We start from the raw sequence: 13,868 nt of genomic DNA, 5'->3' as shown, positions 1-13,868 counted from the left end.
AATTCGAACGATTCGAATATACGATGAAGAATTATTTATGATCATATTTAGAATAGATTGTGAATTAGCGTTGTCAGCTCTGCTACAAAGAAGTGCTGACTTGGTTCTTACTTCGATAGGCGGCGGAAGTGGTTCCCTAAGAATTGGCCATTCGGCCTTAGACAATTTAAGGAATGTTGGCCCTGTTATCCACATGCTTGTTTGCAGCTCTGATGTCCGACAACCACGAGAAACAATGTCTGCTGGACTCTTGTTAGACGGGACGTGCTTCCATATTATTTCTTCCGTGTGTTGTTGTAACTCTGATACTCTATTTGCTACAAAACAATTTAGTGTTGATGCATAAGGTTTCAGCCATTGCAGAACAATTTTTGAATCGGTCCAAAAGTATACCTTGTCGATGTATAATTTTAATGTCCTTTCGAATTTGCGCCAAGTCCGAATGAGCAACAATGCTCCGCACAGTTCTAACTTAGGCAATGACTGTGTCTTGGTAGGTGCTATCTTTGATTTCGCAACGAGTAAAGTGACTTTGACTCCACTCGGGAGTGATCGAACATAAAAACAGCATCCGTACGCTCTTTCGGATGCGTCAGCGAATCCGTGTATTTCGCATCGATACCTTTTGTGATGTATTAACATATCGTGGTATTTGTAGATTTGATAAGTCTTTAAGATCCTGTAAAAGTTCTTTCCATCTTTCCTTAATTTGACCATCGACAGGCTCATCCCAATCTAGGCCCTTGAGTGTCAAGTCTTATATAAGAATTTTGCACCGAACAATGACCCAGCAAGTCAAACATTCTTGCGGCTACTCGAAGAGTTAATCGTTTAGTAAATGGTTCTTGGTGGTCATAAATGTATCGAAATGTAAAGATGTCACTGCTAGGCATCCACGTCATTCCCAGAGTTTTGGTAGTGTCTTGATCTTCCATGGCTATAAATACTTAGTCCTCTGAAGTTTTCGTAATTTCCTTGCAGTTGCTACTAAAGATGTCTACAGTATTATTTTTAATGTGTTAAAGCTCGGTTACGCTATCAGCTCCGGTTTGCAAGTTATCCACATTTAAGTCGTTGCGAAATGTTTTAGCACCTATAGGATGATCATGTCAGTACAAATCGGCAATATGGTGAACACCTCTGATAGCTAAGAAGGGTGCAGCTGACATGCCATATGTCACGGTGTTGAGCTCGTAAGTTTTTAGTTTTTCTGTTTTTGTTGGTCGCCATACAATGCACTGAACTCTCCGGTCTCTTGGATCTATGACAAATTGGCGATACATCTTGGCTATGTCGCCTGTAAGTGCATACCTGTTTAGACGAAATGATAGAAATATTACAAATAGGTCTTGTTGAATTGTGGGGCCAATCATTATCAGCTCATTTAATGATTTTCCTGATAATGTTTTAGCCGAAACATCAAACACAACTCTAATTTTCGTCGTAACGCTTTGCGGACGCAACACGCATTTGAAACGCCGTACTGCGTTGTCGTAGGAGAATCCTAATTTCTCTGGGGGTTCCTCAAATGGAAGTCGAACTTGGAGTCTTCCATCCGATTTTACAATTGCATTTTTACAAAAATGGCTTTCGCATTCCTGTTCTTCTTTGGTTTGCCGGTTACCAACACAGTCTTCAATTTCCCAAAATCTGTTAACTAGAAGATCAAGTGATGGGTTGATGTGTACCAATAAACATTGTTGTCGAGGCCTTTCGTGTGTGGTTTCCAAATTTCCACCAACTATCCATCCATATTCCGTGTTGATTAAATATGTCATGTTTTCGCCACAGCTTCGCTGACCATCGAGTATTGCTGCAAACAGCCCATTCGTGTTTATTAATTTGTGTATCTTGTGGGGCTCGTTGAAATACGGATCGGCTAGATTGATATCCGTAGGTATGGTCCGATTTGATGTATCGATATGCTCGTGTGGTTGCTGAGCACAAATTTTCCTAATGATGGCAAAGTTGGCGGACCACGTAAATGATGAATGGGTAGAACGTATTGTGGCAAACGCATTGTGTTTAATGCCTTGACTTCTTCCGGTAATGCCGCTGAATTCTTGAGATACGCGAGTTCTATCCAGATTTAGCCGCTTGGCAGTCTCTTCCATAATAAAATTAAGTTCAGAACATGAATCTAAAAGTGCCCGAACAGTATGTAATTCGCCAGATTTATCCATTATGTGAATCAATGCTGTAGGTAGGAAGCATCCCTTTTTTATCAGTGTTTGATAATAACGAAGTGCTTTGTGAGTTAGTTATTGGATTGACAGAATTCCTCCCACGTTGAATGCGTGTCGAAGCTTTGCTTTTCGTCGTAGACGCCTTTGGTCTCAGCATCAACCTTCGTAAGAAGTATGGGAATCATGATGTTATTCATTATTTCCTCAGTTGATCCTAGTGTAAGAAGTGATCCGCGTATAGCGGACGCATTATCGATGAGTTTCTCCAACAGTCTTGCTTCTGGTTGCTTGACCAATAGTAAATTGAACAGACTTGATATACAATCATGGAAGATTAGAAGGTCGTTGTCGTAGCGAGCTTCTAATCTTGACCAAGCTTGACCGTAGTTTTGTTCGGTGACTTGGAACGACTGCACGACCTCAAGTGCAGGTCCCGATAAACATTCGAGAAGATAATTGAACTTATCAATTGTTGGCATGTGGTGATCGTTGTGAATCAGATTCAGGAAAGACGATTTGAATCTCTTAAACGCTAAATATTTACCATCGAAACTGGGTAATTTCAGTTTAGGCATTCGTTGACTGTGAACCACTGTAGGAGACATTGAAGAACTCATAAAACTCATATCCGATGCGTTTACTGGTCCATAATTGCTTTAATAAACGCCAGCAACACCTCCAAACTTAACAGTTGGCGCAGGCACTCACGCTTGTGTGTTTGGATATGTAAAGAGTGGAATGACAAACGACGAAAATATAACTGTTCGTGTTTCTATTATTGTACATGTGCGAGTACAGTAATTGTTTGATTGAATACTTGCGGTTTTATTCCAATGACTTTACTGCAGTATGTGGAGAGTTTAAACGTGGTACCATATTGTCTGGACGTTGACGCGTACAATGCGAAGTACGTTCAAGTGGCCCATACGACACCAGGACATAGCCTGTTTCGCGCGAGCCCAAGCAGAGCACTGTCCACCTCCCGCCCGACCGACCGTAGGCCGCAGCCGCATATCCGACGGCACGATCGCGTGTACAAATACAAATAAAACAGACAAACAATTAAAAATATGATTAAATACAGCTAATTACGAGCTAAATGTGCTAAATTTTCACAAGGGAAAGAGAGGCTTCTGATCTGATTACGGGATACAGAAGATTGTAATCAGAGCATAGGACTCGAAAAGGTTCATGCAAAGAATAGTTAGAACTACATAAAAAGGCATCTATAAATAGACATTTAGAGCCGTTAAGGTTTAATAGGTTTGTTTCACACCAACTCTGAAGATCATTAAGATCCGATTGAAGTAGGTAAGAAGACGATATGTCTTTAAAACTGAGGTAAAGCTTGACATCATCCGCGTACATAAGCACCCGAGAATGTGACACTAACAATGGAAGATCATTTATAAAAAGAGTGAATAGCAATGGACCCAAATGACTACCCTGAGGTACTCCAGAGGTCACTTGGATGGTCTTAGAAAATGAAGACTTAAAGAGGACCTTTTGTGTACGCTTAGAAAGATATTGAAGAATCCAATCTAGCAAAAGGCTGGGGATGCCAAGTGCGTTTAATTTATATAAAAGCAGAGTATGATTAACAGAGTCAAAGGCCTTGCTGAAGTCAGTATAAATAACGTCAGTTTACACGGTAGTCTTGAACCCTTTGATTGAGTGAGATGTAAATGCTAATAGGTTAGTAGTTGTCGATCTACGTTTTTTAAACCCATGTTGGGATGACGAAATGATTGAGCTACAAAAATGCTGCAATTGAGATGTTATTATTTTCTCAAATGCTTTGGGTATGGCAGACAATTTAGAAATACCCCTATAATTGGAGGCTTCGGACTTCTTCCCCTTTTTATGAAGAGGAATAATATATGATTCCTTCCAGATAGGCGGGAAGGCGGAAGATGTGACGGACAGTGTAAACAACTTAAGTATTGGCTTACATAGGGCCTCAGCGCAAAACCTTAATACGCAGCCTGGTATTCCATCAGGGCCAGGTGCATATACTGGTTTGACGGAACTGAGCACGCTAAGAACCGAACTTTCATCAAACACAGGGTCTAAAATGCAATTATACGATTGCAAGTGATGAGGATAAGGAGGATTTGCTTGATAAATCGAAGAGGAATAAGTTGTTTTGAAAAAATCAGCAAACATGTCGGCAATTGCCTGATCATTGTCAGCTTTATTGTTTTCGAAAGACAAATAAGACGGGTGCACCGATGTCTTACGTTTAACATTTACAAATTTATAAAATTGCTTAGGATCGCGAGAAACCCTGAGTTTACATCGCTGAAGATACTCCTTGTAGCAATGTGAATTCAGCACCATAAAATTTGATCGAGCAACTACACATAGGGAAAAATCCGATGTTTTACCGGATTTTTTAAATTTTTTATAACATGTCGATTTTACGTTCTTCAAGTTACATAACTCACATGAGAACCAAGGAGGTCTATCAGACCATCCTAGAGTCACACGCGGGACACAAACATCAAAGAAGGACTCAAGAGTTTTATAGAAGACAGAAATTGCAGAGTCCATATCCGTGCAAGTATACAGATATGTCCAATCATTAGTTAACAAGAGTTTTTTAAGTTTAGTAAAGTTTGTCTTGCGAAAACATCGGGTTGGAGGTATCGAAATATTATGTCGAGACATAACACCAAAAGGAAGGTCAATGGTTACATCCAGAGTTGGATGAAAGTTGTCTTCGGGGATAACTAAGGGATCAGTCCTGGAAACATCGCAGTTGGAAGAATCCAACACAAATACCAGATCTAGTGATCTGTTACGACTATTCCGGACAGGATTTATTTGAGTTAGGGACAACTCAAGCAGACCATATATGAAACAAGTCAAATGAAAGGGTCCAGGCAATCTCAGGTAAATTAAAATCTCCCAGAACAACGAGCAAGTCTTTGTCAGAGAGATATGAGGAAATAAGTTGAATAGCTTCGAAATGGTGAGTGTATACTGCCAAGTCAGACTGTGGTGGAATATACGAACAAGTGATATAGGCAGAAAAAGAATTAAACGAAATTTTAACACAAACAAATTCAATCTCCTGATTGGAGGACTGGACAATTTCAGAAGAGAACGCCGAGTCAACAGCGATCAAAACGCCATCACCATTACGGATAGTCCGATCATGTCTATAAATTAAATATTTTGAGTGGAAAATTGAAGCATCGGCAATATCAGGCTTCAGTCATGTCTCAGTAAAGGCAAGAATACGAAAGTCAAAAGCTAGACTATCTACATAGAGTTTAGACAGTTTAGTCTTTAGTCCCCGTACGTTCTGATAGGCCAGAGTTAGGGACGAAATTAGTTTTTTGACTCGCCAACAGGTGCAGACGAGCCGGAAGGAACGTTATTCACAGAGGCAGGTAGCAAGCTAATCGGAGGCCGATTCTTCTTTTTTATTGTATACTCTTTTACAACAAGGTGTTCCGGCCAAAAATCTTTATGACATATTTGGCCAAAAAGATCTGGGGAGACACCTATTTTAAAGGACGAAATGTCCCGAGTATATGAAAAACGGAACTTTTCCACAGCAATGTTTGGCGCTTGAACTTTGCCCTGGATGTAAGCTATGACTTCTTCAGAAGTAGTATTGGGATCAAGCCTCGAAATAAAAATTTGCTTTTTGGGTGGAACTACAACAAGGGATGTAGGAATACTAGGTACAGCAGTAGCGGCTACAGACGCAGCAGCAGCTGAAGCAGCCAGCACTTTACTAGCTCCTCTTGTACCTACTTTATTGGCAATATTCCTGGAAACGGATGTTTGCCCGGACGGTTCGGAAACTACAACCGATATCGTGTTAGTAGGTGGGATACTGTCTCCAGGGGAAATGGGAAGAGACTCCACACCTGCCAAAGCCGGACTCCTAAAAACGATATCAGATGCTGTGCATTTGGTGACATAGGGTCAATGTCTGAAACCTGGCCCTCTTTCGCGTCGGAGATTCAATCAAAAGTTTAGAACTTCTGAATTGAACCTCCATCGCCAAAAGCTCCTCTTGGATCTTATGAACGCCAGCTGACAGGGTTTTAAATGCATCCCCAGTCCGTTTCATAAAACTTCGCATCTCGAGCTCCAAGCCACGACACGAATCACAGCCCCATTTAAGGCCGCCACCCTGTGCAATACTATCCCTCACCTTGACTGTGTAACCAGAACATTTAAAGTGCATTACATTATCACACAGCCAACAGTAAAGAAAGTCTTCACTGGTCTTGCTGGGATTATTGCAATTATATTTGCAACAGACAGACATTATTAAATAATTGATTTATACAAAAACAAATTATAAATCAATATGTAAATAAAAAGTGAAAAATGTATATATATGTTAAGAGAGACGTATACAAACCAAGGCAAAAGCTAACTGCTATATGCAAATTAGAGAGAGAAAACAAAAAGAGAGAATATTTGTATTTATCTGTAATAAAACACGCAACCACAAAAACTTGTCACCAGTGCGAATTTAACGGCCGCGAGCGCGATCAAAAGAGAAAACAAAAGAATAGAGAGCACCAACACCACACAAATAAAAACAAACTATGAACTGTAAATTGAGAGCGCGGGTGGGAGCAAAAAATAGAACGAAATCAAAAACTAAGCAGCGCAACAACAAAATTATATTTGCGTTTGTTAAAGTTTTGATTATAAATTTATATAAGTGTTTGTAAATTTAACGCAAACTTCGCGATGAGTATAGCGATTTATTAAGAATTAGTAAGGCAATGAATTTAAATTGAATATTATAAATTAGCTTCAAGAAAAAATGAAAGACAAAAATTAAGCGAGAGCGCAAAAAAAACACGACCGACTTCGATGAGTGACAATAATTGATATGCATTAATGATGTCGACTTTTCTTCCAAGATGTCTCAACGGGAGTTTGATAATTGATTGCCTCTTGCAATCCCTTTTCGGAAACTTCTGGTGGCTTAAGAAATTATGAAACGACGAGTCCAACTTAGTTGCAATTGAACCAAAACTTATTTAACATCAAGTTTCTGGTCCTGTCACGGTCGCCAAAATGTTGGCCAATTTCTCGGCCATATAATAAACTGCTTCCTAGTTTGGATTCGATGTTTCAAAACTTCTTTGCCTATGTAGTTCCCGAAACAGATTAGACGACGTTATGTCGTTTTACATTTATTTGCGTCCATCGCAATCGAGTTCTCTTGGTACAGTAAATTCTTAAATTCTTATATGCTACAAGTGAGAGTAATTCAAAGTAAAATGTAAAGAGAAATGCAAGAAGAGAGACAACAGTGATGCTAGATTGAAGTCTCTTTGAGCTTGCGATATATCGATAGTTTATCTATTTAACCCAATGGTTAATATTTCAGAATAATTAAATTAATGAACTTAAATTCAGGAGTTCTCCTCCAACAATGGGTTTTCAACAAAAGAACGCCCCAATCTATTAAATTCAATTATGGACTTCTGCGGAAAATTGTCGGCCCTTGCAAAAAGATTGTATTAATTTTGGTCAGAAGTGTTCAACGCATAGAAGGCAGCATCTCCGACTGATATAGCCAGGTTACGGTTTTGTGAAGATATGAATATTCCGAGACTGTTTGTTTTATATACATGTTCTTAATTGACATTTGAAGTATCATTGGAAAAATTTTGAATTCGATATATATACAGCTGCGAGCAAAAAAGTAGTAGTGGCATCACCGATTTTATAAATAGCATAGAAAGTTATGTTATCGGGACTAGACTGAGACTTCTTGGTATGCAAATTTACTATTTGGCCTGTTAGTAATTATATTATAAATTAATATGATTTTTCGAAAATAATGAATATTTTGTGTCAATAGTGCCAAATTGAGGCGAGCAAAATAATAATAGCACATATTTTAAAGAGCACAATATATCATAGTATAGAGTGTTATTCCAGGGAAATAGTTTTAAAAGAAAGACCAAATTAATATCAATCTATTAATAATTAGTGGCATGTCCATTGTTCCCCAGTACGGCTGCGCAGCGACGCGGCATCGAATCTATTTTCTGACACTTTTCTGGTGTTATGGCCTTTCATGTACGCTCTATAGCAGTCTAATGACCTCTTTTAGTGGTTGGCTTTGCAGCAACTACTCTTTTCTTAACGTCGCACTAAAAATTTTCGATCTACTCTAGCATTATTAATACGAGCTTTTGCCACTTTCCTTGTGTGTTTCTGGTCATTGTCTTGTTGAAAGACACAACAAAGTGATATTTTTCATCTGCCATGTTTAATAGTCTTGGTGGTTTACTGTGGACTGTACTTTGTGTTTTTCTGTCGACTAATATACAGCCTAGATCCCCTGTGTCCAAACATCACAATTTTGAACTCATGAAGGCTATGGCTATCCGCCCACGTAGGATTTTTTTTTTAAATTTTTTTTTGGTAAAATGGCTGCTGTTTGAACAATAAACGCTCTTTTTCGGAGAACATTTTTGTCTAAAAAAATTCGTAACTTACAGGACAACAACAGGACCTTAAATCAAAAAAATCCTACGTGGGCGGATACCCAACACTGTAAAGAATATGTGGTAAAAATTTAAGCCAAATCGGTCCAGTAGATTCGAAGATATTTGACACCCCGGTTAAAAAAAAGGAGTTTCGAGAAAAACGCAAAAGAAAAAAATGTACCGCGTCGGGGCCGACTCGGCAGCGCTCACTTCTAAACGCTGTAACTTCGGAACTAATTCGAATACCGACATGATGTAAAGTGTAAAAGATTCTTAAAACTATAGAGGATTTTTAGAGCAAAAAAAAAATGTTTTTTTTTTTCAGGGGTGGCGTAACCCCTTAAGTCAGCAAATTGGAATACTTTTATGAATCTTCTATCGGGAACATTCAACACATGAAATAGAGTAAAATAAAACCAACCAAGTTATTTTGAGGTAACTCTCACCGAACTGTCCAACCACTGGCCGGCACTTTAGTTCCTTCCTGGATCTTCACAGCAGATGCAAACGAGCGAAGCCTCTCTCGTACTATTCTTTTTCCTAATTCGGCCGAGATTTTAAGCTTTCGGCCACGTCTTTCTGAAATTTTTTAAATTTTAATGCATTTTGAACTGCAGTTGGGGAACACTTGAAAATTTCACAGACTTCTATGTAAGTTTTGCCCTCATCCATAAGGTTTCTGATCTGAATAATTGTCTTAAAAGACATATGCATACCTCGGGCCATTTAAGTCTGCAAATTGGAATACTTTAATGAATATTCTACCGCGAACATTTAACACATCAAATAGAGCAAAAAAAAACAACCTTCTAGCAATAGTTTAAGTTTCCTGCAAAGAAGGATCCTTCACTACTATTATTTTGCTCGCTCCAAATTTGGCAATTAAGCTTAAAAATTAAGTAGAAAAAGTTAAGTCTTCAAGTGAAGTTAAAATGTTTTACCGCTGATACCGCTGATAACGGTACTTAAAGGTTTTAAGCAGATCAGAAAATTATCTTTTTAAACAAAAATTAAGTAAGTCGACTCGCCGACTTGGGTATACCATACACCAGGTGAAACAAATATTTAAAATGTCGAAAACCAAAAATTATTAAAATGTTCGACGTTTACATACCACACGAGTCTACATACCAAATTTAGTTGCTCTAGCTCTTATAGTCTCCGAGATCTGCGTGCTCATACAGACGGACGGAAGGACGGACGGACGGACAGACATGGCTAGATCGACTTGGTTGTTGATCCTGATCAAGAATATATATACTTTATGGAGTCGGAGAAGCTTCCTTCTGCCTGGTACATACATTTTGGCGACTTTAATATACCATTTCACCCTATGGGTGTACGGTATAATAATAAAAATATCAAAGAAGCTAACATCGGCTATGCCGAAGCTTATATACCCTTGCAGTCCTTGGTAATAATAATTTTACATGTTCAAAATTTGTTTTCTGCAACTCAATTCATCAATATACAAACAACACAATTTTACTCTCTATTTTACAATTTGTTCTTCTTCCCTCATTCCCAAAGCAAAGCAACGCACGCATACACATACAGTTTATGTAGCATTGCCTCTGTGTGTGTGTGTATGCATGTACTCTGTTGATGACGAAAGATGTAGTAGACAGCAAGCAGCGCCGCCGGCAGAGCTGGGAGCAGAGCCGATTATTATATTGACTGTAACTTTTGTTATATTTATCCGATCACATTCAAATTTTGGGATCTGGGGTTTTATATCCAATATTATCACATACATACGTAAATTTCATAGCATACTCCAATTTTTTCATTTCACCCTATGGGTGTATGGTATAAAACAAAAACAAACCTATAGCCATCAAAGTGGAAAAACGTTTTATCTAAAAAGGCTAATGTTTGCGAAAGAACGGCCTACAGGAAATAACGAAGATATTGATCAAAGTCACTGTTTTTAACCGGGAGCTATATGATATAGTCACTCGATCTTTATCAAATTCGGCACAGTCATTAACAAATATATTAAACTAATTGTAAGATATGTTCAATTTGAAAGCGATCGCGTCAAAAGTAACGAAGTTATTCAGAAAAGACACTGTTTTCGATATAGTCACCCGATGTGAAACAAATTTGGCACAGTCGTTTATAGGTGCAATAAACTCACCAATATTTCACGACGATAGCTCATAAAATAACGAAGTTTTTGAGAAAAGTCACTGTTCGTGACTTTGCGATTTGTATGGGCGCTATATAATATAGTGGCGAACCGGCTGAATCCGAGATATACAACCCCTGTATATACAAGCGTACATGCAAAATTTCAGCTCTGTAGCTCCAACGGTCTAGGATGAGTTTGCGCGCAGACGGACGGACGACGTGGCTATTTGAACTCGTCTCGTCGTGCTGATGATGAATATATATACTTTATATGGTCGGAAATGCTTCCTTCTATGCGTTGCACACTTCTGGCCAAAATTAATATACCCTTTTAGGGTATAGAAACGCTTCGTCACGACCTGCTTATTCACGTGTAGAATTTTTGTGAAAAATTTAAAAACCCGCTAGATTGCGCTCACCGACTTGGAAAATGCTGTTCGTCCGAAAATCAACTTATATCAATTAACCAATCAATTGAAGCGCTATCTTTAACAGTTTTATTCCGATTTACTTCAAATTTTTACACAAAATTCTTCAAATGCTTTAAAAAAAAAAAAAAAGTTAAACCTTACCTTTCCCTTAAACATAGCTATAAATGGCTGTGCTAAATAAGATCAAGATCGGGTGACTAATTCATGTAGCTCCCATAGGAACGATCGGTGGAAAACAGTGACTTTTGTCACTTCATTTGTTATTTCCTATGCTAAGATTGTAAGCCGTTCTTTCGCAAACATTAGACATTTTAGATAAAACGGTTTTTCACTTTCAAAGCCTCTTATAATTCCCATACTTTTGTAAACTATTCTACTATTACCTATAAACACAAAAATCTGGTGATGCGAATAGCGTAGCAACATGGAAACTGAAAGGGTCTGGAAAAGATAGAGTAAATAAATATGCGGTTTCGAATATGTGATATTAATAAATACAAACAAATAAAAGCATTACGCCAAATGCTGCGGGATAACTACTCCATGCTGTCCACCACATGGATACAAATCGATAATGTTCTCCAGTAATAACATTGCGTAAATATCCCTTATTCTCATCTTGCTCGGCTACCGTGCGAACCGAAGCCATAAGTAGGTCATCATACCTAAAAAAAAAATTCAAAAAGAAAAAGGATAATTACTGTTTTGGATACTTCGATTAGGTTGGTGAGATTTTACAGCTCTGAACGCACAGTAGTGAATGTAATGATTGCATTTAAATTTTAGCAGAATTTTACAAATAATTTAATAAAAGAACTGTTCCAGAATTAGAATGCATTTTATTGTTACCTCGAAATAATAAAAAACCAGAGGGCCTGCAAAAATTTCAGCTCTGTAGCTCCAACGGTCTAGGAGGAGTTTGCGCTGATCCCGACGGACTTACGGACGGACGGACGGACGGACGGACGTGGCTATTTGAACTCGTCTCGTCGTGCTGATGAAGAATATATATGTATACTTCATATGGTCGGAGATGCTTCCTTCTATGTGTTGCACACTTTTGACCAAAATTAATATACCCTTTTTGCAAGGGTATAAATATAAAAGAAGCTAACTTCGGCAATGCCAAAGTCTTTGGCAATAATTTTTAGGCATTTTGAAATTTGTTTCCCTGCAACTCAATTCATCAATACACAAACAAACATTATTTCTCTGTTTACTACAATTTTTTCTTCTTCTTTCATCATTGCCTAAGCAAAGTACGGCACGCCTACACACAGTTCATGTAGCGTTGTGTCTGTGTGTGTATGCTCTGTTGATTTGATGATGACGTAGTAAGCAGCGCTTAAGCCGATTTATGTTGACTGTAACTTGTGTTCTATTTATTTTTTATACTACCATATTGGTAAATTTCATGGGGCTACTCCAATTTCTACAAAAATGTTTTGTAGTGCCCAGTTTCTGCCGTTAGTTTTATTTTGAAATTTTAAGGCGTTAGTTTGTATTCCAGTAAGTGGTGGGTAATTGTGTCGATAAAAATAATCAACTGAGTTTGGAAGTTCGATAGTTCTACATGTGCAGCCCTAGCGAAGTGGCATCATGCGCGATCGCATGCATTGGTCTTTTCTGACGAACTCGCCCTGGCTAGACGCCTAAACCACGCCGTTCCTTCAGAAAAAATACAAAGAAAAATAATCTGAAATTTTCTTGGCCATCGAGCCGAATTATTAATGTATTACTAATCTGGAGCATATAGGACAACAATAATCGTGGAGTTTTGTTAATCTTATTATCGTAAGATAATTTTTTGTGGATATTTAAAGCTTTGGAAGTTTCTAATAAGTTCTTTTGAAAACTTAGCCATAATTAAATTGGATGTTGGAAACCTGAGCAAGGAATTTCATAATTGAATTCGGAAATTAGCCAGAGATATTTTTGGGACACCGAGGGCGCAAAAGCTGAACACCGTGAAGGGCTATAAGACCAATTCGACAAAGCCAACTAATTTGGTATAGCCGCCCGATTCGGATAAGGGAAGGGAAAGTTTCTTCGTTGCGGATTGACAGTCCCTTAGACCGAATTTATTGCATAACATTTTATTCCTAAGCATTATCCAGCGGACGACGAAGGCCTTCGACGGACCGGACGAATGATTAAGACCTAAGTTCTGAACCATAAAATCATGATCGATCTGGTATTTCCCTGTTTTTTTTTATGCAAAAAGAAAGCGAGTTCAGTGTCAAATAATCTGCAAATAAGAAAAAACTCTCAAATATAGTAAAGCTAAAAGAAATTATTAAAGAAAAAGGAAATTGCCAATCATTGTTTTAAAACTAAAACTATATTAATAATCGCCTTTGACTGTGTGAGCGAGCCTGCAGTTATTTGTAATTAATATTATAATTTAAGTTGTAGACTTCCAAATTCCATTTGACATTTTTATTTTTGAATACCTTTAAGCCGCTAGCCGACAGCCAGAAGTCCCACCCTGACCAAACTTCTCGATACATTAAGCCAGTATGTGTTGGCTTCAGCCTAATTTGTAGTATAACATCATAACATCTGATGATTAGGGACTGCGAGAGAGACTACCAATATAGGCCGAACCTGACCTCTTCTTGGATCAAAGAAGA

The 13,868-nt window shown here is 38.2% G+C and overlaps 1 protein-coding gene across 7 annotated transcripts in view; it reads right to left on the bottom strand.

Moving 5' to 3' along the window:
* The window catches only part of LOC6653161 (membralin), a 128,641-nt gene that overhangs the window by 83,184 nt on the left and 31,589 nt on the right, over nt 1-13,868 (bottom strand). For 5 of the 7 annotated variants that reach the window (XM_047009927.1, XM_047009928.1, XM_047009929.1 and 2 more), the window contains 2 exons: nt 11,738-11,900; nt 11,619-11,676 (listed from right to left, as the gene is read on the bottom strand). In XM_047009927.1, coding sequence (XP_046865883.1) covers nt 11,619-11,676; nt 11,738-11,900 — 221 coding nt within the window. Of the gene's footprint in view, nt 1-9,117; nt 9,251-11,618; nt 11,677-11,737; nt 11,901-13,868 lie in introns of all 7 variants that reach the window. The other 2 variants (XR_006953946.1, XM_047009925.1) reach the window with 1 other exon arrangement.

Source organism: Drosophila willistoni, assembly GCF_018902025.1.
Source record: "Drosophila willistoni isolate 14030-0811.24 chromosome 2L unlocalized genomic scaffold, UCI_dwil_1.1 Seg168, whole genome shotgun sequence".
Classification (NCBI taxonomy): Eukaryota; Metazoa; Arthropoda; class Insecta; order Diptera; family Drosophilidae; genus Drosophila; species Drosophila willistoni.
This window is presented reverse-complemented; position numbering and strand designations above follow the sequence as displayed.